Source organism: Trichoplax adhaerens, genomic scaffold (genome assembly GCF_000150275.1).
Source record: "Trichoplax adhaerens TRIADscaffold_4 genomic scaffold, whole genome shotgun sequence".
Lineage (NCBI taxonomy): Eukaryota > Metazoa > Placozoa > Uniplacotomia > Trichoplacea > Trichoplacidae > Trichoplax > Trichoplax adhaerens.
In genome coordinates this window covers 4,032,488-4,060,091 of record NW_002060946.1, presented here as the reverse complement: position 1 = coordinate 4,060,091, position 27,604 = coordinate 4,032,488, and the positions used below count along the sequence as shown (strand labels likewise).

At 33.8% G+C, this 27,604-nt stretch overlaps 5 protein-coding genes across 5 annotated transcripts; 2 read left to right on the top strand and 3 right to left on the bottom strand.

Annotated features, from left to right (window-relative positions):
• Positions 1-3,758, bottom strand: TRIADDRAFT_63858 (uncharacterized protein; the record flags this gene model as incomplete). Its single annotated transcript, XM_002111488.1, has 11 exons — positions 1-79; positions 468-564; positions 633-711; positions 813-892; positions 997-1,083; positions 1,330-1,363; positions 1,760-1,853; positions 1,973-2,069; positions 2,517-2,573; positions 3,102-3,187; positions 3,650-3,758. The coding sequence occupies 11 exons, from the start codon at positions 3,756-3,758 to the stop codon at positions 21-23; spliced, it is 879 nt and encodes a 292-aa protein (XP_002111524.1). The 3' UTR covers positions 1-20.
• A 3,655-nt stretch (positions 3,759-7,413) lies between these two features.
• On the bottom strand, positions 7,414-13,915 carry TRIADDRAFT_55631 (uncharacterized protein; the record flags this gene model as incomplete). The annotated part of the gene is made up of 28 exons (XM_002111487.1): positions 7,414-7,477; positions 7,557-7,615; positions 7,709-7,799; positions 7,916-7,944; positions 8,034-8,151; positions 8,270-8,391; positions 8,476-8,566; positions 8,712-8,830; positions 8,916-9,041; positions 9,142-9,285; positions 9,352-9,501; positions 9,586-9,659; positions 9,759-9,861; positions 10,007-10,153; positions 10,247-10,382; positions 10,464-10,528; positions 10,675-10,839; positions 10,935-10,995; positions 11,092-11,269; positions 11,351-11,452; positions 11,531-11,613; positions 11,695-11,822; positions 11,928-12,007; positions 12,202-12,286; positions 12,680-12,828; positions 13,223-13,338; positions 13,581-13,657; positions 13,829-13,915. The coding sequence occupies 28 exons, from the start codon at positions 13,913-13,915 to the stop codon at positions 7,414-7,416; spliced, it is 2,949 nt and encodes a 982-aa protein (XP_002111523.1).
• Positions 13,916-15,846: 1,931 nt separating this feature from the next.
• TRIADDRAFT_50199 (uncharacterized protein) lies at positions 15,847-17,702 on the top strand (the record flags this gene model as incomplete). The annotated part of the gene is made up of 6 exons (XM_002111982.1): positions 15,847-15,864; positions 16,026-16,043; positions 16,235-16,264; positions 17,050-17,108; positions 17,237-17,260; positions 17,618-17,702. 6 exons carry the CDS (start codon positions 15,847-15,849, stop codon positions 17,700-17,702), a joined length of 234 nt encoding a protein of 77 aa, XP_002112018.1.
• A 1,045-nt stretch (positions 17,703-18,747) lies between these two features.
• TRIADDRAFT_23778 (uncharacterized protein) lies at positions 18,748-21,025 on the bottom strand (the record flags this gene model as incomplete). Its single annotated transcript, XM_002111486.1, has 5 exons — positions 18,748-18,884; positions 19,040-19,118; positions 19,227-19,360; positions 19,574-19,677; positions 20,940-21,025. 5 exons carry the CDS (start codon positions 21,023-21,025, stop codon positions 18,748-18,750), a joined length of 540 nt encoding a protein of 179 aa, XP_002111522.1.
• Positions 21,026-24,112: 3,087 nt separating this feature from the next.
• TRIADDRAFT_24563 (uncharacterized protein) lies at positions 24,113-27,350 on the top strand (the record flags this gene model as incomplete). The annotated part of the gene is made up of 17 exons (XM_002111981.1): positions 24,113-24,194; positions 24,376-24,478; positions 24,645-24,704; positions 24,861-24,903; positions 24,998-25,061; positions 25,184-25,221; positions 25,498-25,569; positions 25,744-25,794; positions 25,887-25,972; positions 26,059-26,125; positions 26,216-26,267; positions 26,345-26,424; positions 26,521-26,553; positions 26,749-26,802; positions 26,907-26,971; positions 27,078-27,189; positions 27,279-27,350. 17 exons carry the CDS (start codon positions 24,113-24,115, stop codon positions 27,348-27,350), a joined length of 1,134 nt encoding a protein of 377 aa, XP_002112017.1.
• Between the last annotated feature and the right edge of the window lie 254 nt (positions 27,351-27,604).

Here is a 27,604-nt window from a genome sequence, read left to right as displayed (position 1 = left end):
CAATTTTTCAAGTTAATATTTTAACTACTTTCCGCTTTAGATTTTCGATTCCTTGGCGATCTTTTTGGTGATTGCGAGCCTATTGTGATAGAAAATTAAATATTAGGAGACGATTATGAAATATTAGTTTCAAAATAGTAATCTTTGTTCCGTATAGATTTAAATAAAGGAATTTCGCATCTTTGATTGAGGTTATATTCATAATACGTAAACATATTATCCAACACCACACCCGAATAAGATGCTATTTTAATATTCTTCCATCAACGACCGCACTCTCATAACAAGTGTTCATAGGGCGGCGCTTTTAGGAAGCTGCTATATTATACTATACAGCATTCACTGGAATAATAATGATTGTACTACATCGTCATCTGGATAGCAAAGTTTTACTACTCCAAGGAGTAAACATTACCACATAGGTAGGTACTTCACATTCGTTAGAATATTAAAAGGTTAATACTAACCACCGGCAATAACTAAATTTTCTTTCGGGATCCATTCCATGTCAATATCGGCATTTTGAGTACCAGTTTCAAACGTAGGTTTTGCAGATTTTTTACTCTAAAGTTACAATGTATGAGATTAATACCTTCTAGGAAAAGGAATATATTAAGCGAGATTTAGCTCACCATTCTGGCTACGACTAGCTGGCGTACCAACAAAACAACCAAAGCAGCGCAAGCAGCCAAGAAAACGTACATAAAGACCCTATTTTACAGTTGATGAAAATAATATAAAAAAATATCTTTACCGTTAGTGTTCGGATTAGTAAGAGTATTAAAAGATTGTATTGAACTACTCAGACTCACATTTCACCGTCTACTCCTGATTTTCCTTCAACAAAAGTCACGGTATCGTTATAAAGAACAGTTTGGAAGGTGTTTCCATCCTATCATTATGATTGCGATTTTCAATTATACGATTCGTACTATTCAGGCAAATAGTTAGATTAAATACAATTTAGACAGACATTTAATTAGCTATGTGACTTACTGCATCTCTATAACTGACAGTAAATACTAATCCAAATGGGCGAGAAGCAAGAGAATCATGAGGTGCAAAGGCATAATAAAATGTGGTCTGTAATGATATGAAATGTGCGACATATGATGGTTAATAAAAATAATAATAAATATACGTCATTTTGTCATGTACCATAAACAACTGTCAAGTGTTTGCAGCTATACCGTACCAATTCTCTTGGTTTAACGAGCAATCCATAGTGGAGGGCGGTAAACTGGTAATAATAAATAAAATTTCGACATTATTATTGCTATAATAAAAAATAACGGCATCGATTAAGCATGTATTCGTAACTAGACTTACATTTTGTATGAAGTAATTATAATCTGCAGGATACCTATTGTAACACATAACCGGAAATAGAACATTGTCATTTTGATAATGGAGTAGTAATACGATCATTTCATTTTCATAAATGATTGTCCATTGATATAATACTCGTATGACAGTTAACAATTGGACATAACATTTCCTAAAATGGGTTTGTCGGCTAATGTTACAATAGTCTGCAGAGATATGTTCATAGAGCATTAAGAAAGAGGCCCTAATATATCCTCTGTAGATAAATTGTGAATTGTTCTCCTTCCTCGAGACACCGAGCGCTATCATTACTAATCGGTAGTATAGTTTTAATCTATACTACTGATTTCAGTTGCAGCGAGGTACATAAAAAAAGGAAGTGCGAAATTTATTGACTATAGCTACATAAAAGGTTTCGATTGGATAGGCATACCTAACGGAACCTTCGATCGAATCAACGATGAAGTCGAGTTCTCCGATATTGGAAAATCCAATCAGGCATTTCGATAGTGTTCCAGTAGGTAGAGCTAATTGTGAAATTAAAGAAATGTATTCATCACTGCATCATTATTCAAGTTAAAGGCATCATTTGATCAACTTAATACACAGTCATTATTTCTGTTTTATTAAACAGTGGTAGGGATACCTTGTACATCGTTTGTGGTAAAAAGGATGTTCGTTTCAGCAAATTCTGATGATTTAATTAACGGAGCTGCTTCTTCTTCTGCTTTCTCTTCCTCTTGCTGTTCAGATAAATATAGTATTTACAGTTAGGGATAATTTGCTTTACAATTGGATTGTCATTCAAGCTCTTATATCACAATATCAGTTTCCGTTTTGTACGTTTACGTCTAGCTAGTTCTTCTATATAGTGGGTAAGTATACCGTACCCATAAGAGATGTCATAATTTGATTATTATGAACAACATTGTCATAGTGATAGTAATAAATGAATCCGATCGAAAAATGCTACTCATTCTATGAGGACTGCTAGGCGATTCAACTAAATTACGTATAGTATATAACAATATAAAAGACTAGTAACAATTGAAACGATTACATATTGCCACTACATGAATACTGTAACGTTTGGGATAGAATACTTGGTAAGGCAATTTTTCAACAAGCATGTATCCGCTAATTACGCCGACATAGTCGTACAGATAAATATAATAAAGGTAATGCTATACCTCGTTTCCACCTTGTGCCGAATCCGCTGATCTTTGTCCACTTTTATCGTCTTCAACCTAAAGGATGACGAAAAGGTCTTGAGAAATTTTTCTAATTTCAAATTTACAACCGGAACTTAACAGGATAGTCAGTACAGTGTACACTATACATATACAGTATTGGATGAGAAAGACCGAACGAATTTTGAATGCGATTCTTGACTACTACACATTTCTAATTTATTAAGTAAATGGGTCTGTCAGTTTTATATTGACTGTAGAAATCACTACGTTGCTGTACTCAATCACAAAACATTAGTACCAAGTGTGTATAAAGGATTGATGAGCGATTCTTGTATCGCCAAGGAAGCTAACTAATAAGGCATCCATTAAAGTAGAGTACAATAGAATGGTTATAAAGTTACAACAGTATCGATAAATTGATCTTGTCCATTGCAAGCTGATACCATAAAAAGATACAGCAAAGCCAATTGATATTACGTTGGTGTTTGTATGTAGACAGTGGTAGAGAATAGGAGTAGTACATGAGTAAATGAGTGAAGTGGCTATTTTTTTAATCGTTTGGTGACGACTAGATATGCTTACCTCTACATCGCTTTCATCATCGACAACACCTTCACTTTTAGTTGCATCATCATCGCTGTCTTCTTGAGCATAAGCTACGTTGACACCTTATGGTAATCCACCAAATGATTGATTTATCGGATGAGAAAAATAAAAATTGAATAATATTAATATCACAAAAGTAGTATTTAATTCATCCGGTACCATTCCTATTGAACTATGATGAGCATTGATTATCGTTTGTGCTGAAGACTCTATCTCTATTTACAGTATACTACAAGCTTTCTTCTTCGCTTTCAAGTGGTCATCATGCCTCAGATAACAGTACAATACTGTATTGCATAGTCATAGCAGACCTTCTTCTTGACGAGCCAATTTTAAAGTGAAAAGAAAGTTGTGATCAAAAGAAGAAAAAACTCCTTCAGCTAATCACTCACTTTGCAATATAGCAATCGTAACAAGAAGGCAACTCAGCCCAAATGCCAAAAAGGCATCATCGTGCATTACCCTTCAAGCAATTTTCAGAAATTTTTTGGCTAAGCAAACTAGTCAAACTTTTAAAAATATACCAAGCCATCCAATTCCTTTCATGAAAGCTGTACTAAGTGCAAATTTTTTTTCATTCATGGATCCTTTAACAATCGTCTTTTTTTTTTTCTCTAATCCTTTACCATTCATTTTAATCATCCACTTACCGTTGCTATTATGCAAACATGTGAAAGGTGCCAAGAGTAAAACGACAAGTATTAGTTTAGTCCACAATGTATTCATATTAATAGTTCGCTTGCTGTGGCTCTTTTGGAGCCGATGGAGTCGATAAATGAAAGATTGCCAACTGGATTTTACTGCGACAAAGATGGCAACCAAGAAATGCTTTTAGATGCCTTCTACACTTAGGGAAAAGAGTTGCGCAAGCGTATTGGCCTCCACTTCATCAGTGCTAGCGTCATAGCGACGCCCGATGCCGTGGCCAATGGTCATAATGGAGCCTCTACCAATTGGTCTGTTGCATACTTACTATAGTCTACAGTAGAGGAAGACGTCAACAAAAGCACAAAAGGTTCCGTTCCGTTTCATTTCCTGTTGGTCTAGGCTATAATGTGGCTTTAGTGTCCATTCATTACCAGTGATCGTAGGCTATCGTATAAGTATGTCCGATCATCCTACTTTCACTACTGGTTAACAGCGCAAATCGCATTCCTCTTCTTCGCTAAATTGAAAGTACTGCTACTGTATGTAGACCAGACACTCGTTTCAGTACCTCGATAGTCAGTCAACGACCGCAGACCATTGGGCCATGTGTTCCATTGATACTAGCTTCCAACATGTCTAAAGCAAAACTACGTATGGCAGACCAAACAAGGCCTTCCAATTTTCAATACTTTCCACACTGCCTTAATTAATATTAGCTAGTCATTGATTCTCTAAAATTTGAAGGCCAACAAACTATTGACTAGGAGATTTCAAGAGGGAGATAGGAATACTTTGTTGTTAGCATGATTAACATTTCTAGATCTTATCCATGCTACAGCAGATCAGACAATGGCCTTTCTACTGTACTGTATTTCTATAGGAGATGTGAATACTTTGTTGTTAGCATCATTAAGATTCCTAAATCTTATCCATGCTACAGCAGATCAGATGAATAGCCTTTCTACTAGACTGTATTTCTAGGCTTTCATGAGCTACCCTCTTTATTGTAAAAATTGGAATTTAACTTAAGGAGATAGGAATACTTTGTTGTTAGCATGATTAACATTTCTAGATCTTATCCATGCTACAGCAGATCAGACAATGGCCTTTCTACTATACTGTATTTCTATAGGAGATTTGGATACTTTGTTGTTAGCATCATTAAGATTCCTAAATCTTATCCATGCTACAGTAGATCAGACGAATAGCCTTTCTACTAGACTGCATTTCTATGCTTTTATTAGCTACCCTCTTTATTGTAAAATTGGAATTTAACTTAAGGAGATAGGAACACTTTGATGTTAGCATGATTAACATTTCTAGATCTTATCCATGCTACAGCAGATCAGACAATGGCCTTTCTACTATACTGTATTTCTATAGGAGATTTGGATATTTTGTTGTTAGCATCATTAAGATTCCTAAATCTTATCCATGCTACAGCAGATCAGACGAATAGCCTTTCTACTAGACTGTATTTCTAGGCTTTCATAAGCTACCCTCTTTATTGTAAAATTGGAATTTAACTTAAGGAGATATGGATACTTTGTTGTTAGCATGATTAAGATTCCTAGATCTTATCCATGCTACAGCAGATCAGACAATGGCCTTTCTACTATACTGTATTTCAATGCTTTCGTTAGCTATCCTCTTTATTATAAAATTGGAATTTTAGGAGATATGGATACTTTGTTGTTAGCATCATGATATGCATCATTTTGAAAATTCCGAAGTCTTATCCATGCTACAGCAAATCTGACAATAGCCTTTCTACTATACTATATTTCGATGCCTTCATGAGCTACCCTCTTGACTGTAAAATTGGAATTTAAGGAGATATATATCTTTGTTGTTAGCATCATTAAGATTCCTAGATCTTATCCATGCTACAGCAGATCAGACAATAGCCTTCCTACAATGCTGTATTTCTATACTTTCATTAGCTACCCTCTTTATGATAAAATTGGAATTTTAGGAGATATGGATACTTTGTTATTAGCATCATGATATGCATCATTTTGAAGATTCCGAAGTTTTATCCATGCTACAGTAGATCAGACGATAGCCTTTCTATTATACTGTATTTCGATGCCTTCATTAGCTACCCTCTTTATTGTAAAATGAGAATAAGAAGATTGGATATGAATACTGTGTGATTAGCATCGATAGAATCATCACTTTATCGCGACGCATAGTACAACCAGCAATGAATTACCAAGCAATTCTCTTTACAGTTAGCAGTGTATAACATATATATACCGTACTATCCTTTACATACTGGATTAATATCAGACTATAATCTTCAGAAATAGATACTTTCTATACTATTTTAAAATCAGCTACCCATTGACGATATAAAATGGTATGGATTATAAAGTGATTGTCTTTACAGTGAGTCATAAAATTGCTTTACAGCTTGTATGGTAATCCATGGCACGGAGGACCTGACAACGGATCGTATATTGCCCTTTCCATGCCGTACTAATATCAGCTGCCCACAGTACTGTATAGTACTACAGCAGGCCAGTCTAGAATCTACAATTTTACATATTTTCCATACTATTTTAACATCAGCTACCCATTAACGATATACAATTTCATAAATTACGAAGTGAGTGTTTTACAGTTAGTAGTAAGACTGTATTACAGCCTGCAGTCATCCATGCTGCCTTAATATTAGCTACCCATAGTATAGTACTGTAGTACAACAAATCACAATAGAATCTTCAATTTTAGATACTTCCCATAATGTTGCAAATGTCAGCTATCCATTGATGATATAAAATTTCTAATATCTCTATATTTAAAGAATGAAATACAGTATTATTAATGGCAGAAGTGCAGGAATGGCAACATCGAAAAGTTTGATTTCCCCTTTAGCACTACTAGAAAGAACTTTACTAGAACAACGGAAATAACCAATTAATTTATGCTATGTTGTAAATATTTAAAATTGTTAAACTCATCGCATGGTAAGAAGGTGGAATCACTTTCTGTAAATCTTCCAATTGAACTTTAAGTAAGATAGTATAATCAGGGCTTAAAAGTCCCTGGTACAATCTACAGTGTTTACGATGTAAAGACTGTTGTCGCAATGCTCCATTAATCAGCTACAAGTGCAGAAATAGCCAATATCGTTAACTTTCACAATTTACGTAGGGTCAAGTGATAAGCGCTATCCAATTACTATAACTTGATCTAATCAGAGACTCAATAAAAGCCATAAAAAATATAAATTTTTATATTAAAAAATTGTGTCATGGTGAAAATAAGGATTATAAGTGTGTTTCAGTAGATATTATCTTTTCAAAATAAGGACTATAACATCAATATTGTGGTGAAAACATTTCAGAAATAAATTACCCTAATGCACTACAATCATCGTTCTATCAAGTAATATATCTTGGTTAGTGCAGAGGAATACGACCATCAACTTAACCAGTATACATTTCATTATACATCATCTTTCAAGTTTCTTGGACAATAGAAGGTTTAATAATAATACAGAATTGAGCAAGCATATAAATTCGATCGCCTCTAGTTATTAGCATATAAACATTTTTTAGGTAATCAATCTTACAGATAGATTTAGCATCGTACTTAATACATATATTCTAATAGTTTTGACACGCATAATATCTTATCGCCAGCTCTCTTTAATGGCATCAAATTGATCCGGAGAAATGAAAGGTTGATCAATAAGGCTATCAATGTAAAGGTTAATAATCAATAACGTTTACATAGCATTTTTATAATACAAATAGTAGCGCTAAGTAATTATACCTTATCATAAGTTCTCCACAGTATAGACATTCACTGGCAACCAATTCGTCTAGTTCATCCTAAAGTCAAGAATGATATATAATTCTGTGGTAAACACTCGCACCATAATCACAACCATAAAATAATAAAAGATCAGAGGCTAAAACTCAAACCTTGCAAGAATCTCTTAAAGTGCTTTCAGCAGCTTGAAGTTCAGTCGTATATGATGTACCTAGCTTTTTTTGAAGTTCCCTCAACCTTGATCTAGAAAGTAAGCAATTTTATAGTATGATTAAGTAATACTTTTGTATTCTATAAGTGGAATTTTAATTCAGCTAGATTTTACTTTAATAATATACTTAAGTAAACAACAATCTTACCTCTGCCTATCATTGAGATGAGGTTCAACCTAGAATTTAATTCATTTAAAAAAATAAGAAAAGATAGCTTGTTAAAATGTTTCAAATTATTTTGGCTAGATTTGAATTATTTAAGTACCTCAGCTATTAAACAATCGGTATGAAACATATGACCACAAGGAAATAAGTAAAAGGCTCTGCTCATGATATTAAATGAGCAAATGGTACAGGTTTCTTGAACAGAAATAATTCTATAACTAAAATTATATAGATAAAGTTATCATTAATTAATAGGCTTTAAATTAGAAAATGCCAATTAGCATATTGGTACTATTACGGTAAATAGTTTCAAAAAAGTTAAGATCGATACTGTACCTATTTTTCATTGCCTGAATATCTTCCCGAAGAGATTTAGCGCTTTCCGTTGCTTCCTGCATTTCTTGTCTTAGTGATTCGATATGCTTATTATATTCTTGTAGTGATGAACAAATAGCGTCCTACATGAAGATCATTAGCAGTTTAAGCCTTCATTGTGGATAAATGAGATTTTCTCTAGCCGAAGGTAATCCAAATGCTGTTACCTTAAAATGATCGATAGTTACAAAATCCGGGAAAAAAGGCAAAATATCTTCAATTTTTAAAAGGTCGCAGTCTTTCAAAAAGTCCATGGCTCTAGAGTCCGGTAATAAAAAATTTTTAATGTTTAGGCAAATATATGTAGGTATGTGTTGCTGATCAAATTATTGTCATTTTATAAATAAGGAATATCGTGCATTAAATCATTGGCATTCATCTGTTATCCAGTACATCTACTTACTGCTTAATATCATTTTTCTCTTCAATGACATGACGAGCAATTAGGAGCCAGAGCCTCCTTTTTAATTCTTCATCATCCTCTGGGATTTGAGCATTATTTTTTGCAAGATCTACTGAAACCTATTATGGCACATACAATAATCCCATCTTAACATCTCTATATCATTTCAAGTCAATATTTCCTATTATAGAAGTTATATATTACCTCCTTTAAGGCCAACTCAACTGCTTCGTCAAATAAGCCCATCGCAGCATATATGTAGACACACGATCGATGACAACGGTATTCAGCGCAAAGTCTCAAAGCATAATTAGGATCATAACTCACAGCCTATTATTTTAGTATCGAAATAATAGAAGTTTGTAGCTGTCAGAACCACGCCTTCGTATTGCCTGATATTTAAACTAGTAATTTAGAAAATCTTGCTTACTCTTCCTTGTACTTGTAAATATGTTTCTAACTTTGATTCATCTTTATTCTTAGCATATAAAGATATCAAGTAATCATGAATTGCTTGGTCATTGTTGCGAAGATCACGTATACAGAATTCCAGGTATCGAATAGCCTCAGATGCCTAGAAATCAAGGATAGATAAAGTCAGATATTGATCCACAGACGACTAATAGACTATAACCAATACCTGAGGTGAGTGTTGACCGTAATGAATAAGTGAAGGAATGAGTTTTTTGGCGTCAAGATTACCCTCCAGCAAGATCCAGGTAGAAATAACATCTTTTGGTATGTGAGGAATTAAATCTGCTGAAAACTTATAGTATAATTCAGGATTCCGCTGAAATAAATATACTATCATTAGTTATGTGATTAAACATAAAAGTTCTATAAGTGTACCTATTAGTTATGCAAAGAAATGTACCTGATTCGATAGAGCATTGAGTGCCTCTTTAAACCGATCTCTCTGAATATAGTACGTTATGACCTTTTCATGATCTATTTCAACAATGGTAAATATATAAAATTAAATATTTTATTGTAATAGTACATTTAATCTGTTATATAAATCGGTCTATTGTATATTATTAGTATTACCATTCATTAGTTTGGCAAAAAAAATCATGTTATCGGTATCGCCATGACTGGAAATAAGGTCACTTAGAGTAGCGCACAGGGTCGGATTGTCATTTAAGCAATTCTTTATTTATAAATTAATATAAGTATAGTCATATTATAAAGTGTTCAAATAAAACGGCCAGAATAAGCTATATAGAGTTTAATAGTATGATGTAGCTACCTAATAAATATGGAAAAGTAAATTTCATATACTATTTAGTACTTACAGTTACTCGTTGCTGTTGAAGAAAGTCCCTAAATTCTGCTTGCATTACTTCACATAATTCAGTCTTATCATCATCTTTCAGTTTCCCAATATCATTTAAATACAGTTCTGTTAACCAAGTTAGTAACATTGACATTTGTGTTTTATCCTAAAGTAGGATACGGACGTATGGGTAAGTACTATTATATATCTTTAATTTCATAATAACTTTTAGATAGAAATAAAAAATCTCCGTACAAACCTGAGCCTTTAGACAATTAAATTTTTGAATTAAAAATACTTTTAATGCATCACGTCTATTAAGCTCTAAAAATTTCAGAGCTACTTGCTCAAATGATTTTTGTGACTGGGCATAAAATAATGCCGCTGACTGGTACCTAAAATCAAGAGTGAGATTTTAAAGTCTTCATAAATGACATGTCAATAAATTTGCGCATAAATGATTTAGTCGAATTTACTCTTTATTATCGAAGAAATGATCAGCTTGGGCTGTTAAAACTTTATCCAAGTGTACTGGATTGTCCTAGATATATAATATAGGTCAAGTTCCATGTTTAAAGTCGTGTATAAAAACAGTATATATTTTTATGATGTCTAAAAATATCAGAATAAATTCACTCGTACGTCATTTTAGCAACTAACGAAACGAGATAACTGTCTACCTCTTACCTTGCAAAATTGTTTAGCTTTTTCAAATTCATTCTTTTCTAGAAGCATTCTCCAAACGTATCTATCTTCGTGAATGACCTCAAACTGAAATATTGATGTTTGGCTATACATCCATATTATTTTACTGACTGGATCGACTAGCACTGCTATTACATCATTAAATGCCTAAGGAAAAATAATAATCAGATCATTGCTATTCGACAGAGAAGAATATATAAAAGAAAAAAATAAAACGATGAAAAAAGACACGAAATACTGACGTTTCCTTGAAAGTAATCTTCAAAAACTACTTCTTCATTAAGTAATGCAACCGCATTTAATCTGAAAATCGTTATTATAAAATCATCTTAGAATCTATCACTACTGTATATTTTAAGAGTGTAAGCAAAGAAGTTCTATTTTGTTAATTGTTTCTACCTATCCTTAAAAAGGAGTAAGGCGTGAAATTCCGTTACGGTAAGCGATATAGGGGGCGAAACGCTAACATTTTCTCCATCAGTGGTATCTAGAGCATTATAAGGCATAAGTAGCGCTCCCGCGGTAACACTATGTTTCGGGTCTCGGAAATTGAAGGTTCCATGATAAATACCGGGTTCTAACACAAACATGTAAATTATTATATTCAAAATTTATAAGTACAGTAGTAAGCAAATGTTTCAGATTATATGATCATTACCTGTTAACCAGGCAAATGATACCGGTATTTTATCCTTTCGAGAGTAGGCAACGTGAAATTCACTAAAATTTAAAGTTTCACCAGGTAACTCTAAGAATTGAGCTGTAACAAACAATACAATGATAAGAGTGGAGTTATAATAATATTAGCTGTCATTACAACTTGTCACATTGTTTTTACCAGGGCGCCCTTCGTAGGCCGAAAAAAGCCTAGTAAATAGAGGCTGATCTTGGCTGAGTTCGCCAACGAACTGATACATACGACTAGAAAATAAAGAAGGGAAAATGTTTTCAATGTATCAGTTATTGAACGTAATGTTATTTAAGTCTTGATATTTTTTGTACTTTGGAGTGGTAGCGATGACAAAGTATCTTGTATCCAGACGGTAAGAAGATGGAGGAAACCGATCAAAGAAAAGCCCAGTTATGCGCTCTGCAGTTTCAGATGCTTCAGACCTGTTTAAGCTGTATACCTGCAATATTTTATGTTCAGTACAGTATCAACATGTTATGATTAGATCCCAGTAATAGTTAGATATCAAGAAAATAACACAGACTACATCTAGTATCTTATTGACCTGTTTCATGTACTTTTCAGTACCGCTTTGGAATCTTAATCTTTCAACAGATGCATCAAGCTCTGTTTCAAAGATTAACCCTGCAAGATAGATTATATTTTCATGCTTATTCGACAATGTACGTATATGTACTTTTAAGTGTATTCTTAATGTTATAATTGTTATAGTATTGTAATAAAAATATTACAGTATATGAATAACGATATGGTAATTCGTACTGTGAAATAAATATTCAAAAGAATGTATATTTGACATATCTCTTCTATTTATATACCTCTGGCTGTACCAATTAGGATATCCCTAGTACTCAAATCTGTTGCGTTACTGCCATTCCATGCAATAGATTCTATGAGATGTCCCTAATTATAATGATAGGATAGAATTTATATAGAAACTAAAACTGTAGTGTATTAGTGCTAACACAAAATTAATGGGAACAAGGTATTTAACTAGACTAGTATGGTAATTTGATCATATAAGAGAGGTATTCGCAAATTTTAAACTATACGATAGTAAAACGTTAATGTGCTTCGATTCTATTCAAAATGGAAGAATTAAATAGGATGACAGCTCATTACTACTTGGCTAATGCTATAAATTGCTAATTGCGAATGAAATGATTGATCTTCGTATAAATAACCCTTCGTTTTACAGTATAGTAATCCTGTATTGGGAGATTGTTACGATTGGGATAATACCTTTCGATCAGGATATTTAGATGAATTTCTATTACATATAAGCAAATCACTTACCTTTAATTTATTTAGAAGTTTTACTTTTTTCATACTAGCAGCTAAATAATAATTTTCCATCGATTCCATAGCAATTATTGCATGCTTGCCCGTTGGATCCAGGAAGATCCGGTATACTTTATCAGTTAATCGTCCAGAAATTTGGACATCTAGAGTACAAATATTCGTTTGATATATCAAAAGTCTCGATTTATCAGAAAATGTAATTATACTCAAATAGGCTAACGTAACTACAGTAATCCTTCTGTGACGTGAATTATCAATTGACAAGTCTTATCCTGTAAAAGTAGCTCTATATACTAGTATTAAAGTAGTTTTAGTGATTGACAACATTATACTGTACAGTGTACAGTATTCTATTATGCTACAGGATCAAGTAGCGGATTCGAGGTGAGCTACTGTACTCGTTATCGTAGGGAAAATTCCGCATAACGTAAAGTGTATTTTGCATAAGTCTTTCCATTTAGTTGATTCCTATTCAGACGACATCACTATACTTTATAGCAACAAATTATTACAGGAATAAAATTATCATCTATGTACCGTCGGAGAGATTCTTATCGTATAGGCATATTCTTCTTAAGATATTATTAGACAGCGCGACCAGCATCATGTTATTGCATATTGCAACACGTTGGATAAAAGTATTGACTGGTATCCTAACAAAAGAAGTGTTATTATTTTAGATTGAATAGTGCTCACTTTAATACGACATACAGAAAGGATGTTGACAAGTTTCGTATAAGGTAAATACGGCCTGGTGTATTTATTATGAATAATATACTGTAGATCTATTTTGAATAATTTCATTTAGATCATGCAAAAAGTAAACTTATTATATTGCCTAGAATAGTCGTCAAGGATTGATATCATGAGTGCTATTCTTTATCAGCATTATTACCTGAAACCGGAACCAATTCTATTAAAAATAGGTCTCTCTTCTTCAGACATGATATTGACGAATCCTGAAGATGGAACCTGTACAACAACACATACATGTATCATCTCTTTACATTGATGAAAACACAAGATATTGTATAAGACATGTAGAAAACGATGATTTTAGCATCGATCAAGAGTTAGGTAAAGATTCTCTATTTATACAGTTTTATTCCATCGATTGGATTGATCTCTAGTTATCCAGCTTACTGTTTCATTTTTGGCTGCAGTACTCGGATAATTGGTTCTGCTAGCTCGAAAGTTGCTTTGCTGATACTGTTCCAATATGGATGCCATTGTTAGAAGAGTTTCGTTCGATTATATCCTATGTATGAAAGCAGGGAACAGAGTAATAATACGAAAATATATTATTGATATCGAGCTAGGAATGGAAGGATAATTTGGATGAATTTTTCTCCTTTATTGCTAGTTAATCAGGTCAAAGATGAGCGAGCAAAAACTATAACGAATCCATTGCTAGTGTGGTAAAAGCAATAGGAGGTGTTCCTGGTAGTGTATTATACCGTAGGCCTTGGACAGTGTAGAGGAGGTTTTCTTCTTTCGTATAGGGTTGATCGAGAAGTTTTGCCAAAATGTACGAGCGTCTGTACGTCTGTTTATTTTCAATGATATAATTAACTGTACCAAACGACGCCCAACGATAGAGCACTGAGTAGGGCACAAGCTTTCATGATGGTTACTTTTAACCGAATAATATTGATTTATTTTTAAATGCCACTCATTGATTTCCCAATTTAGGTCAATAATTGGCTACTTTGGGGGCAGATTACAGGCCTCAGCGTATTGTCTAGTATTCTCTTGTTGTAAAATCGATGAACAAGTAAATTTGCTTGTTGTAGAGCGGAATATTTTGACCTAAAGTATTGCCATTGACTTGAAAATCGACTAAAAATGGAGAACAGTTAAGAGGTTCGCTTCGGCATCAGGATGTTACGCAATGTTTGCTACAGTACACTGTACAGTACACTGTACAGTACATTACAGTATATAGTACTGTACACTATTCGTTTTAACCTCCAATAGCTACAGTACTGTACACTAGCGCTAATCCTGCTCGATGGCTGACTCTACAGTACATCACTACATGCTGACGTCATCTGAATTGTAGCTCTGTGGTCATGTGAATCGGAGTTGACATTTAGCCGGAGTGGGGGTTACAAAATACTGGTGTACGTACAGTACAGTACAGTACTGTACGCCTGTACACTGTACAGCATGTAGCACTACGGTACAGTATAGTAGTAAGTACTGCAGCTGATTCATAGATACTTCGTACACTTGGACGGACAGACACCACGGCCTCATCTCGTTAAATAGAGTACAGTACCAAACACTTCGTTATGATAGACAGTACTCTAGTATGCAGATAGTCGATTTTAAATTAACTGATTATTTCCAAATTAAGTAATATTACATTGAATTTCATTATCGATTGGCCAAGTTCTGATTAGAAATAGCTACATAAGATCGACAATGTTATTTCAATTAGTACCAGAGATTTAGAAAACAGACACGGAAGATCCATTCTAAGTAGGCATTTATCAATATATTGCCGGCCTCATTTAGTCAGGAAGGTCCGTCCGTCGGAGGTACATTGGACTACAACTGAAACACAACCATAAATCCAATGTTCGATACAGCAGGGTAGAGTTCTGTGAAACGCCATTTCCAACTCCAAATCTGATCCAAAAATGGGGAAAAAAAAATATCCCAAGCATTAACTTTATTCAACGATAAATAACAGTCTAGCAATCTGTGAGTGAGACATCATCGCATTTTCCACAGACCTTTAACCTGTAACCTGTACAATATCCAATTTCCACTGGTATGAGCTGGCGGGCGGGGGTACAGTATGCAGTACTGTACGCAGAATCGAAAGTTGAGTACTGTACTGTACTGTACATTCAATCATCGAACTAACCCACTGTGCTGTACACTACGCAGAATCGGAAGTTGGGTACTAAAACTACAGGCTTGACGGTTATGATCTACAGTACTGTACTGTACTGTACGGTACTGTACTGCAGTATTGTGGTATTGCACATTGTATGACAGCCACACGAGTCCATTGGCTATCGCAAGACTGCCTCGAATCGCAGGATTGACTGCTTTGCCATCTCCCTTTCCAGCCATATTTGTCCAAAAAGGCACAAAAACTTGTCGAATTTATTTCGCAATTACTGGTCAATATCCTAAAGTAGAGTACCATGCTTATTAAAGTGAAGGTTAGTATCATTTAGTAGGGTAGAGTAGTCATTCTCACATGGAAGATGCTTGACTTGATAGAATTGACTACAATGCAACGTTGGTCTTGAGAAATCCTTTACCATACAAATTGTTGCATTTCTTGCTAATGGATCCATTGTTTCACTCTATTTTATTCTAGACTTTGACAGGAAAGGAGGTCTGTTTCGATGTAGAGGATAGACGTATATTACAAATAAGTATAATTATCATTGAACTGCATGTTCGAGAATTGATCGACCAAAATCTTGTACTGTCTATCATGCGTCGACTGCAGTCATAGATTTGTGAATTGTCGCCATTTCAATGATAGCTTTCTATTCACTGATGATGTTCTTACTTATTTCTTAGATTGAGATCGATATCGAACCAACAGACAAGGTAAAATTGGAATTGAATAAGCGTTCATCTAGTTTAGGCTAATTTATTGAAGGCAAAACAGACGTGATAGAAAATAGCAACGCACTTGTATTGCATTCAATTTCGATATCAATCATTTAAGCCAAACCGGCTTTATGCCTGATACCAACTATCAACCAGCTATAACATAGAATTTCAGTGTTCAGCGTTAGTCTAAAGGTAGAATTGATGCTTTTTACTTGACTAGTTACTTGCAGTAGTAGACTTCGATAGCGTCATGACTACTTCATAGAAGCGGCTAGCTATCCTGTAGAGTGTAGACTAGTAGAATGCACTCTATACTTACAGATATAGAAATAGAATAAAAGGAGCAATAGCAATGTACAGCTACTACAAGTTTTGCATGATCTGCTTCTGTACAACACTCAACTGATCATTCACAATAATGAATGATTTAATAGTAGCTTGAATAAAATTCATTTTTTCATGTATCTCCATAAGCTTTTACTGTAAACATCGTGACGTTATCAACACATCTGAGCTAGTTTGAGTCAAATAAGAGAGTGCTTCATGCATCAAACCGACCTCACATTATTAATGAGTTGCATTATCCTAATTGTAACCTATGCATTTATTCCTATATTGGTAGACAACACTGTACAGTCAAAATTGCGCATTATACGTATAGACAGCTTAGTGGAAATTAATTCAATTCCATGTAGTGCTCTGAAATAATCCTCTATTAGCATCATCTGGTATCTAGTGGAGTGCTAATATAGCGTATAATTGCTTTTTGTGTATTAAAGGTGGAGAGAATTAAGGAAAGAGTAGAAGAGAAAGAAGGAATTCCTCCACAACAGCAAAGGTTAATTTCAATATAACTACCAGTATTTCATACCGACTTTACTCTATTGTGCACTACATACTACAGTATAAGAGAATATTGTCAAAAGCTCATAATAAAATCAACTTTATTTCATTTTTTCTGGGTAGGCTAATTTTTAGTGGCAAGCAAATGTAAGTACAACATTCAATAGTTCTACTTGATAAAGTTCGAGGATATAGTGAGTGCAAAGTATCATCTATTAAAAATATTATAAATGCACATGCTATGATCAATTATCATGATTGCATATACATAATGGTACAGTTGATGGTCATCATTTATTATATTACTCTCATACATCAGCGATATCAATTAAGAATTACAATTTAAAGCAAAGTATCTTTCTCTTAACTAATATCCACTTGAAAGTGATAATTGTATAATTAAACAACTTGTAATAAACACACGCGTATAGTGTGACAATTAAAGTATAATTATCGTTATTTGAAATATTGAATGAAAGCACTTCTTTATTATATTCCTATTAGGAATGACGAAAAAACTGCTGCTGAGTACAAAATACAGGGAGGTTCTGTTTTGCATTTGGTGCTGGCTTTAAGAGGCGGATGCTAATGTATGATGTACAAAAGATAATTATGTGACCACGCAGCAAACTTTTAATGATATTTGCATAAAATTAATATGTAATTATCAATCTAAGTATAAATTTCTGATAGTATGAATAATTTAAGTAAATCTACACTAGTCCATTTCTTTTGTCGTGAATTACATTAAGAACCCTTGCCGGCATAATTAGGATCTTTAAAAAAGGTGCTTGTTTATGTGAGAATTTCATATTGTAAAGCTGTATTGTAATACGGTAATTTTCTTCCTATCTTAACTACACCAGTTGAGAGATTGTAATGTGCCGTGTATATCATTGGTTTTATGAATACGTTGACCACTATACGTATCGTTCACACGATGTAGTAATTTTAATACTGTAGTTTAAATAGTCTATTAGTCCTTTTTGTCGTCAGCGATATTGGACAAGAACAAATTTAGATTTTGTGATGATTTTAAAATACGTAATACTTGGTATTGGTAATACACATCTGTATCATACTCGTTAACAAGCAATATAGCCATTTATCCGGTTTTCGCGGAAGGGTTTTGTATTATTACTCATTGTATGTAGTTAAGGCTCGTTCAATAATAAATCGTTTTGGACAGCATTTCTTAGTCTGGTAGAAAGTTTCAAGTACACAGATTAAGGTTAATAAAAGAGTTTACTTTTTCAGTAATAAATCATTTTAGGGATAATGTGTACATATTTTAGTTTGTGGAAAGCTTTCGATACGCAGATTAACGTTAGCAGCTAAGTTTTTACTTTTGTAATATACATTTCTTTTAGCAGTACAGACGTACAGTATATCAGTACCAGTACCATCGTTAAATTACATCATGGATAAAGCGGTAATCAATAAATGATTATAATTCAGAATTTCAGATACCGCAGGATATGTGTATGGATATTATTCATTTATAAGTGTAACCGTAACACAAGCTTGCAGTTATTACAGTATAATTTTATATTTAAAGTTTGTGCTTATGAAGCAATTAAGGACCTCTAATTGACTACATGTCACACAGGTGATTAATGTCATATCCTAGGATGCTAATATTGTAAGACTGAAAACACGGGGGCATCAATCTTACGGCGACCGTTCAATGCGACCAATTCTATTACCGATATACATTCTAAAATTGTGGCTGACATTTTTCGCACTAGGCGGCATGCAGCCGAGGCTGTACCTGTAACGATGAATAAGACGTATGACATTTAAAATTAACAAGGTTCTATTTTCATGTTTGATGCTGCCCATAAAAATGTATGCAAAAGAAAGACTAAGCTAGCATAAGGAAAAAGGCATGATTTAAAATAGTTGTATTGAAGAGTTTTAATTTACCTCCTAGTGCGATCAGATCATCAACAATGACAACGTTTTGATCTGGCTTGATAGAGCCTGTTTCAATCTCTAAAGTATCCTTTGCATTATTTAAAAAGAAAGCGATCGATTGGTATGTTGTTCTTTGTTAGCGTAGTAATCCACTTAAGAATGTAGCTAGATACGATTATGCTACTGTGAATCTTACTTCGCCATATTCTAACTTATATGAAACTTGTTCGACATTGCCGGGTAATTTTCCTGCTTTTCTGACCGGAACGAACGCAATTCCCAGGCGTAGAGCAACAATAGGAGCTATCAAAAATCCACGAGCGTCCAAGCCTAAACATATGCATATAATATAATTAATTATCCAAAAATGAATCTTAATTGGAGTCACTGCATACGTTAGATCTTAGTTTGCAATCAGATACACAAGGGTCGCTTTTATTTTAACAGTCGATTTTAGTCACTATGAGTCTGAGCTTTGACGTTGTTGCATCTTTATAGTATTGAAATTTGACTGGCTTTGTCCTACTGTAACTATAGACTTACCAACAATGATATCAGGAAGTTGCGGCTTGGATTTAATTTCTTCAACTATAAGATTGATAAGATCAGTAAACGCACTGGGATCTTGTAGAATAGGAAATATATTCCTAAATAAATTATACAGTATATCCGCATTAGAAAACATTTAGTAACATTAAGTTGCCCATTTTACCATACAATTTGAATGATCGATCGGTTCATCTTGTTTACCTGATCATTATAATTGTTATACTTGTAAAGAGTAAAGGTCTGTAATTATACTAAGCAATATCGGATAACTGAAATACGATTTCATGACGTACTTAAAATTACTTCGCTCATCATATATGAGAGGGAATCAGGAATTTTAAGAAGGCTCATAGTACCAGTAGATTACTTTCAATGACAGATTATCTCCTAAATACAACAGCAATGGTATGGCTAATTGACTATTGCAGTATTTCTGTGTACGCCACTACTGCATATAGCCTGTTCATCAAGGGTTGAAATTTATTTATATATAAAATTTGTAGTTAACATGATTAATTATAGATCAACTGATTTGAGATTGAAATACTGTATATACGTCGTAAGCGTGATAATAGTTAATTCGACACGTGTTCTGCGATGACTTTCTCTCGAGTACTGATCGACGAATGAGTAATTATTGTACTATTGACTCGGTGATATGCACACTGATTTACTGTAAGATTTAGCTTTATTGCAAGAATACCAAGTGATTGTCGCTATAATTGCAAAATTAAAAAGCGGAATAATAGCAACACATATACTGTACATAGATAAAACTACTGTAGGAGGATTATATCTGCGATTAACAAAAACATCATTTTTAATGTAATTAATTTAAGGATCGTCATGCGAGTAAAGTAATGTGCGGCAACAGAGGTCGCTTTCATCAATTGCATGGAATGATTGATTAGTCAATCAATAAAACTGATAAAATATCTCATCGATTCGGGCTAATACTGTATTTAGTCGATATTCGTCTTCGTCTAAATAATTGTCTGGATTCCACGCTAGCTCAATTCAAATTGCATTGTAATTGATATTATTATAGTGCAGCTTCAATTACCACCGAATTACAACCAGTATTTCGATTAGTACTTTAGGATTACGTCTGTAATAGGAGCTAAACTATTCATTGGTTATTTATTTTCATGGTACAGAGAGAGTGATGAATGATAATTTCAAGTTGTTCAGATTGGCTAGACTACTATTTCTATCAATGTGCAATGTACTACGTACAGTACTTTATACGAGTACTTCAGTTGCCGGTCAGTCAAAATTAAAGCTCGTTGCATATTCTTTCTACAATAAGGACATCACATTCTACAACTAAAAATGAGTTATATAAGGATGGATTAATCACCGAAAAGTAACTCCAGGTTTAGGAAAGTTTTGATGAGTTGAAACCAGAGATTTCAATTTTTCAATTCGATCAAGCTGGACAGACATGTTGCAGTTTTTGCGCTGTGCCGGAATAATTTTATACCTCACTGTACGAATCGAAAACTGATCACTATAGCGTACAGTACTACTGTTTTATGCTTTTATACTGTATAGTGCAGACTATACCGTAAGGAAGTCATGGCCTATAGTTTACCCAATCATTTATTTATTCAAAAGGTTAAACATTTCTTTACGACAGAGGCGAAGAATTGCAGTAGAGATGCTCTACGTACAATGCAATGGAGAATAGACGTGGAAATCATGACAGCAAATAGGATAATAAGAAAGAATAAACTTGTGCGGATAAAAGGAATATTGACGTAATCAATATTCCTATATTGAAATACATTTCAATGCCATCACAATAGTATTGTCGTTGCGAGGCCACTTGCTATACTGTAGGTATGACTATGATCTAAAAGTGTTCAACCAATATGGTTTAAAGCTTGTTGTGAAACTGTCTTACATGAAACAAAATTGGCCTTAAACTTCGAGTATGGGTAGAGTAAAATGGTAAAATTCACATCGAGGCAGGCACTCGTACGTACATCATTGGACTGCATTGAATATTAGGACAGGGCAATATCAAGCCATTTTCCATGGGCAATTTGGACTATCCACTTGTAAAAAGAAATGATGTATCAATCATGATACTCTCTGCATTACGCTGTTTCTGCTACAAACAGTAGAGTGATTCTAGGGTATTTGCTCCACGGACATGACATGATCTATGCACGTCAAGGAATATTGTTTTTTGTGATGTAAAAAGATTTATACGATTAAAGCCATTTTAATTCACAAAATGGGCGCTCGGCATGTATCTGTGTTTGTAAATCAAACGTACAGTAGGTTAACTAAGCCGTATCTTGGTTAGCTAGATCGAGTTCATCTCTACGTTGGTAAATTCCCGTTAATTAAACGCTCCCGCTTTACTAGCAGTCCTGCCATTTCCTACTGTACTGTATACTAGCTAGGAAATGGACAGTATTTTTCTTCATGCTAAATCAATTTTAGAAGACAGCAGCAGGACAGTTTTAGCAAAATACAGTCTTGGAAACACGTTCTTGAAGTGAAAGAGCAGAGCAGTTTCATCAGAGTACAGTACACTCACTCAGAGACTTTAAGAGAAAAATCGAATTTCTCTGTTGAAGTTCCTTCTTCACTGTACGCTTGATTGTCCGCAACATGATAGAATAACATAAAGATTAGCACGATTTAATTCAACTTAATTTGCTTTCTACTAATCAACATCAATAGCGGATATCCAAATTTGTATACTCGTATGTGAATCTCAGACTGATTGTTGATGTAGTCTAAATAATAGCCAAGTTGAAGATTACGATGTAGGCTTAGGTTATACTATACTTTATAAAGTTTAGCGTTTACTTTATGGGCAAACTAAGAGGTTAACGTATTGACAACGTTAAGTAACGTAGTCAGAATTGTTGACAGCTTTCAATATTTTATGTATCCAATAGAATCTTTGATATCCTAAATACGAGTATGCACACTATATTATGAGCAGTGAAAGATCAGAAATTTAATTACATCAACATTAAGACTTTAACACATCTCTGTAGACTACGTTTTTAATCTTAGTGGACATTACTACGATCGACGAAGGACCTCTACGCACTCGTTGAGCAGCGTTGTTCACAATTCAATGTTTAATGTTATTGTCTAGATAATAAGCAACAATGATCATCGAGCTACTGTAGAAAAATATTTTATTTCATGTCGATGCATTTTTTAGATATCTCTTGAGTTCAATCAACTCACGAGTTGGTAAGTAGCATCATGGACTTGTCTATCTACTGTATATCTTTCTTTTCTTTTATCTCGGTAAAACAAAGAATAGCAAAATCCCAAGCAGTTTTCTTTTCGATTTTCCACTGGTCCCTAACTTGATATTGGAGACAACATGCTAGACCATCTTTGTTATTATAGTTACGACATACAATAATCATCGTCTGATCATTGTAAATAATATTTTCTTTCTGCTTATAGACTGAGACGAGAGATACGCAACTTTATTACTCAAAGTCCGTCAGGTACAAGGTACGTATTATCATCATGATTAATAGTATATTAGTGTCCATCTTTGTTATTATAGTTACGACATACGATAATCATCATACGCAAATATGTCTTTCTGCTTATAGACTGAGACGAGAGAGAGAGAGCTGTTTCAGAGAAGAGAACTTTATTACTCAAAGTCCGTCATGTACAAGGTACGTATTATCATCATCATTTATAGTATATTAGTGTCCCTGATTAGTAGATAAGTGGGCAATAATATTACAATCATCACTTCATACAGTACATACAACATGTTTCTTTTCTTTTCAGGCGTAGAAAAAGGGAAAAAATATTGCTGAAACAAACGTAAAATGACTACACTTTAAACATTATGTAGCTCGACTTGGAACTCCGACTGTCCATGCTAGAACAGTCGAGCACATAATTAATTACTACTATGTACCTTAGTTTGCCATCCAAAAGCTGGAAACGTAAATAACACACCCTACGCTGTACTGTATAATTTATTTCGATATTACAACTTAGAAATTGTATCAAATGAAATATGATAGAATCGATAATTAATATACTACACCCTGGTATCAAATTGAGCAATCTTTTCGTTATTTAAAGCTAAAAAATCGCTTAGTTTTTGAAAAAATTTCTTCTTAAGGATAGCACTCAGCGTTGGAAGGGCCTCGAGAAGGATTTTGTCAATAGGAAAACAAACTCAACATCCGCCAGTACGGTACAGTGTACAGTGTACAGTGTACACTACCTAGCCAAGACTGTACTGTAAGGGCGGTACGTACAATGCAGCAATTAAAATTTTGGCGCTAAATTCTGACGCTTGCCTACTGCATTCATAATGCCAGTAGTCGTGCATACTGGATAGTAGGGTATAGTACCGCGTAGGAGAGACCCGTACACGTTATAGTATAGGAAGAGTCGAAAGGCGATAGGAAAACAACCTTGCCTTGCCCATTGCAATCTTGGAATAATTCTTGACTGTTGATCCCAGTTTGCAATTCTTCATCAACGTCGAGACAAGACTGTATTGCAAAGAAAATAAATATGGGAATTCATGGATTGGCAAAGTTAATTGCCGATCATGCACCATCTGCTATTAAAGAGAACGAAATCAAGAATTATTTCGGTTGGTTTTATCTTTCCATCTTGCAACGAAAATAGGACATGTTGACTCCTACTTTCCATTATTTCATGGACACTCAATAACATTATGTACAGACTCGATATAGACAGGAGTAGCAATCATCATCTTCGTCCATGGATCATACAATGATCATAAAGTATTCACTATTGCTCCAATATTTTAGGTCGTAAGGTTGCGATTGATGCTTCCATGAGTATATACCAGTTTTTAATTGCCGTTCGATCCGATGGTAATGTCTTGACCAATGAAGCTGGAGAAACAACAAGGTAAATAGATTGCAAGTTGACAGACTCTAATATCGAGCTATTGGTTGTTATACCTTCATTTTATAGCATCCATGACAATGAGAAAGATACTATCATCAAATTTTAAAGGATAGTCCTATTCAACATTGCAATAAATTAACAAATTTTATATCTACTCGTATTGTAGTCATTTGATGGGATTATTCTATCGGACTATTCGTATGATGGAAAATGGAATAAAGCCTGTGTAAGTCGGTTTACATCACATTCTCATTTTGATCTTAAGCTATATAAAAATACAAAGCAAGGATCAATGTTATTTCCTTGGATTACTAGGCAAAATAGGGACTAAAGCCAACTAGAATAACTACATCTGATTACTCTTTCTATTTTTAAACGACAGTTATGTTTTTGATGGAAAACCACCTCGACTAAAGTCTGGAGAGGTAATCTGCGGTGCTTATTATTGCCTATCTTTGACAGCAACTTGTAGACAACTAGTATTTGCTGTAAATAAACTATTTCATCGTATCATTCCAGCTTGCACGTCGCCAAGAAAGGAGAGAAGAAGCTCAAAAACAAGCTTCAGAAGCTGAAAAGGAAGGTATGTAATTCATATTCTGTTGCAATGATTTCTTCGATTGTACCTTTGGTAGCTATGTTATGTAATGTATGTATGTCTGTTCCAGTTTTACCATAAATGTAAACTTACAAATTCCTTGACAGGTGATGCTGACAACATTGACAAATTTACAAGAAGGACTGTAAGTAGTATACTTAATCCTGAAATGATGCTACAATGGTATGCTTTTACTTAATCATATGCCATAAAAATCCTATCTTACTAGCAACAACTGTAACGCTATGTGCAAATAGGGGTTATATCGTATGTGCTGTTTACATAAGTACAATGAATAAATTTAGTCATCTACAGTTATGTAACGTTTAAACTATAGAGCGTATAGAATTACAAACTAAATTAAAGAAATTGGATCGCTCTTAAAGCGTTTCTATTACCCGTACCTTGAATGCAATTTTAGGTAAGAATGACTCCTGAGCATTGCGAAGAAGGCAAGAAATTGTTAAAATTGATGGGTGTTCCTGTCGTTCAGGTATCGCATATCGCAATCAATTGTAATGCATATGCGTCATACTTTTTCATTAACAATAGCGCATTGGATAATAAGATAAAATCAGACATTAGCAAATCTATTAAACTTATTATACTTTATGATGCTAGCTAATATACTCCACTTCTCTATACATAAAACCGTTTTTAAATGTAGGCACCATGTGAGGCCGAATCACAATGTGCTGCTTTAGTTAAAGCTGGAAAGGTAAAAATGATCGTTATACGATCAACGTATTTAAAGCATTCGTCATTAGATCCATTTAGACTATATTATCAATAATTTAAATGTATATTTAGGTCTATGCAACCGGTACGGAGGATATGGATGCCTTAACATTTGGGTCGAATGTCATGTTAAGGCATCTAACATTTAGTGAAGCCAGGTTAAATATTACTGCATCACCATACAGTCTGACTGTAATTTTTTCATTCTAATTATTTTTGTTGCTATTGAACTGATTTGTTATAGAAAAATGCCCATACAAGAATTCCATTTGAAAAATGCGTTGCAAGAATTAAATTTCTCAATGGAACAAGTAAATAGCTGGCGTTATCGTTAATTGATCCATTTCGCACTTTTATACGATAACTATTTTGTTATTATTATTACAAATATTTTACAACAGTTTATCGATCTATGCATTTTACTTGGGTGTGATTACTGTGATTCTATCAAAGGTTTGTCTCAATGATTAAATAGCCGAAAAATGATTACTTTATTGGACAATGATTTTTAACATTCAATCCTTTAACAGGTGTTGGACCGAAACGAGCAGTCGGTTTAATAGAAAAATACAAATCCATTGAAGATATCGTCAAAAATATATCTTCTGAGGTCAACTTAAAAACGAGTTAAATATCTAGACTCTGTAATATAGACGACGTTCGAAGTAAAGCCCTTGATTTTAATTTTTACTTATTTACTGAACAGAAGTTTACTGTTCCTGAAAATTGGCCATATAAGGTATGGTCATTAATACTATAGCAAATTCCATTAGCGTTAACATATATTTAATGTTTCTGCAAATTATATATACTAATGATATTGATAATTATATACAGCAACGAAAATTAAGTTGCACTTAAAATGACTCATCTTACTGTACTGTACTTAGAAAGTACCGAAATCTAAAAATAATTCTTATTATTTCATACATAGGATGCAAGAATGCTCTTTCTCAACCCTGATGTAGAAAAATGTGAAGATATGGAAGTAATTGATAATATTGTATTTCTCGTAAACCTAATATAGATTATGAAGTAAAATTGAAAGATACGCGATGATAGATCATCTAAGATACGAAATTAATATTACAGTTAAAATGGACTGAACCCGATGCTGATGAACTGGTAAAATTCCTTGTTGAAGAAAAAGGTTTTAGGTAAAGAAACGGTAGTCATAATTTGGTTATGGTTAGAATTGTTTGGATGGTTGCAATAAATTTACGTCTTACTAAGCGTAATACATTTTTTACGTTTATATTGTAGTGAAGATAGAATTCGTCGTGGGGTAGAAAAAATTTCCAAAGCACGAGGTACTTCAACACAGGGAAGATTAGACTCTTTCTTCACAATTACACCTGGGGCAATCAAACGAAAGGTTATTACTTTAAATAATACAGCTAAGGAGTTATAATTATGGAGATTAACGTTTAAGGATAATTTTTTGATTAATGTTTTTTACTTAAGACTGATGCCAAGAAAGATGCTGGGAAAAAGAAAGCAAAACCAGGCCCTGCCGGAAGATTTAAGAGGCGATAAAATCATGCCAATATTGACACATTTGTATTATGTCGTTTAAATTTCTGCAATAATAAGTAAAACAGTGTTTTATATTGAAGGTAGGAATATCAGCAAAGTTGATTATTAAATTTTTATATGTTAATGAGTAGAGTACTAAGCATTACGGTTCATTTTTGCTGTAAAATTGATTGTTAACATATGATTTAGCTTTTGTTTAAACTAAAATGTACAGAACTTAGTCGTTGCATATGTGAAATACGAAATAAATCCTT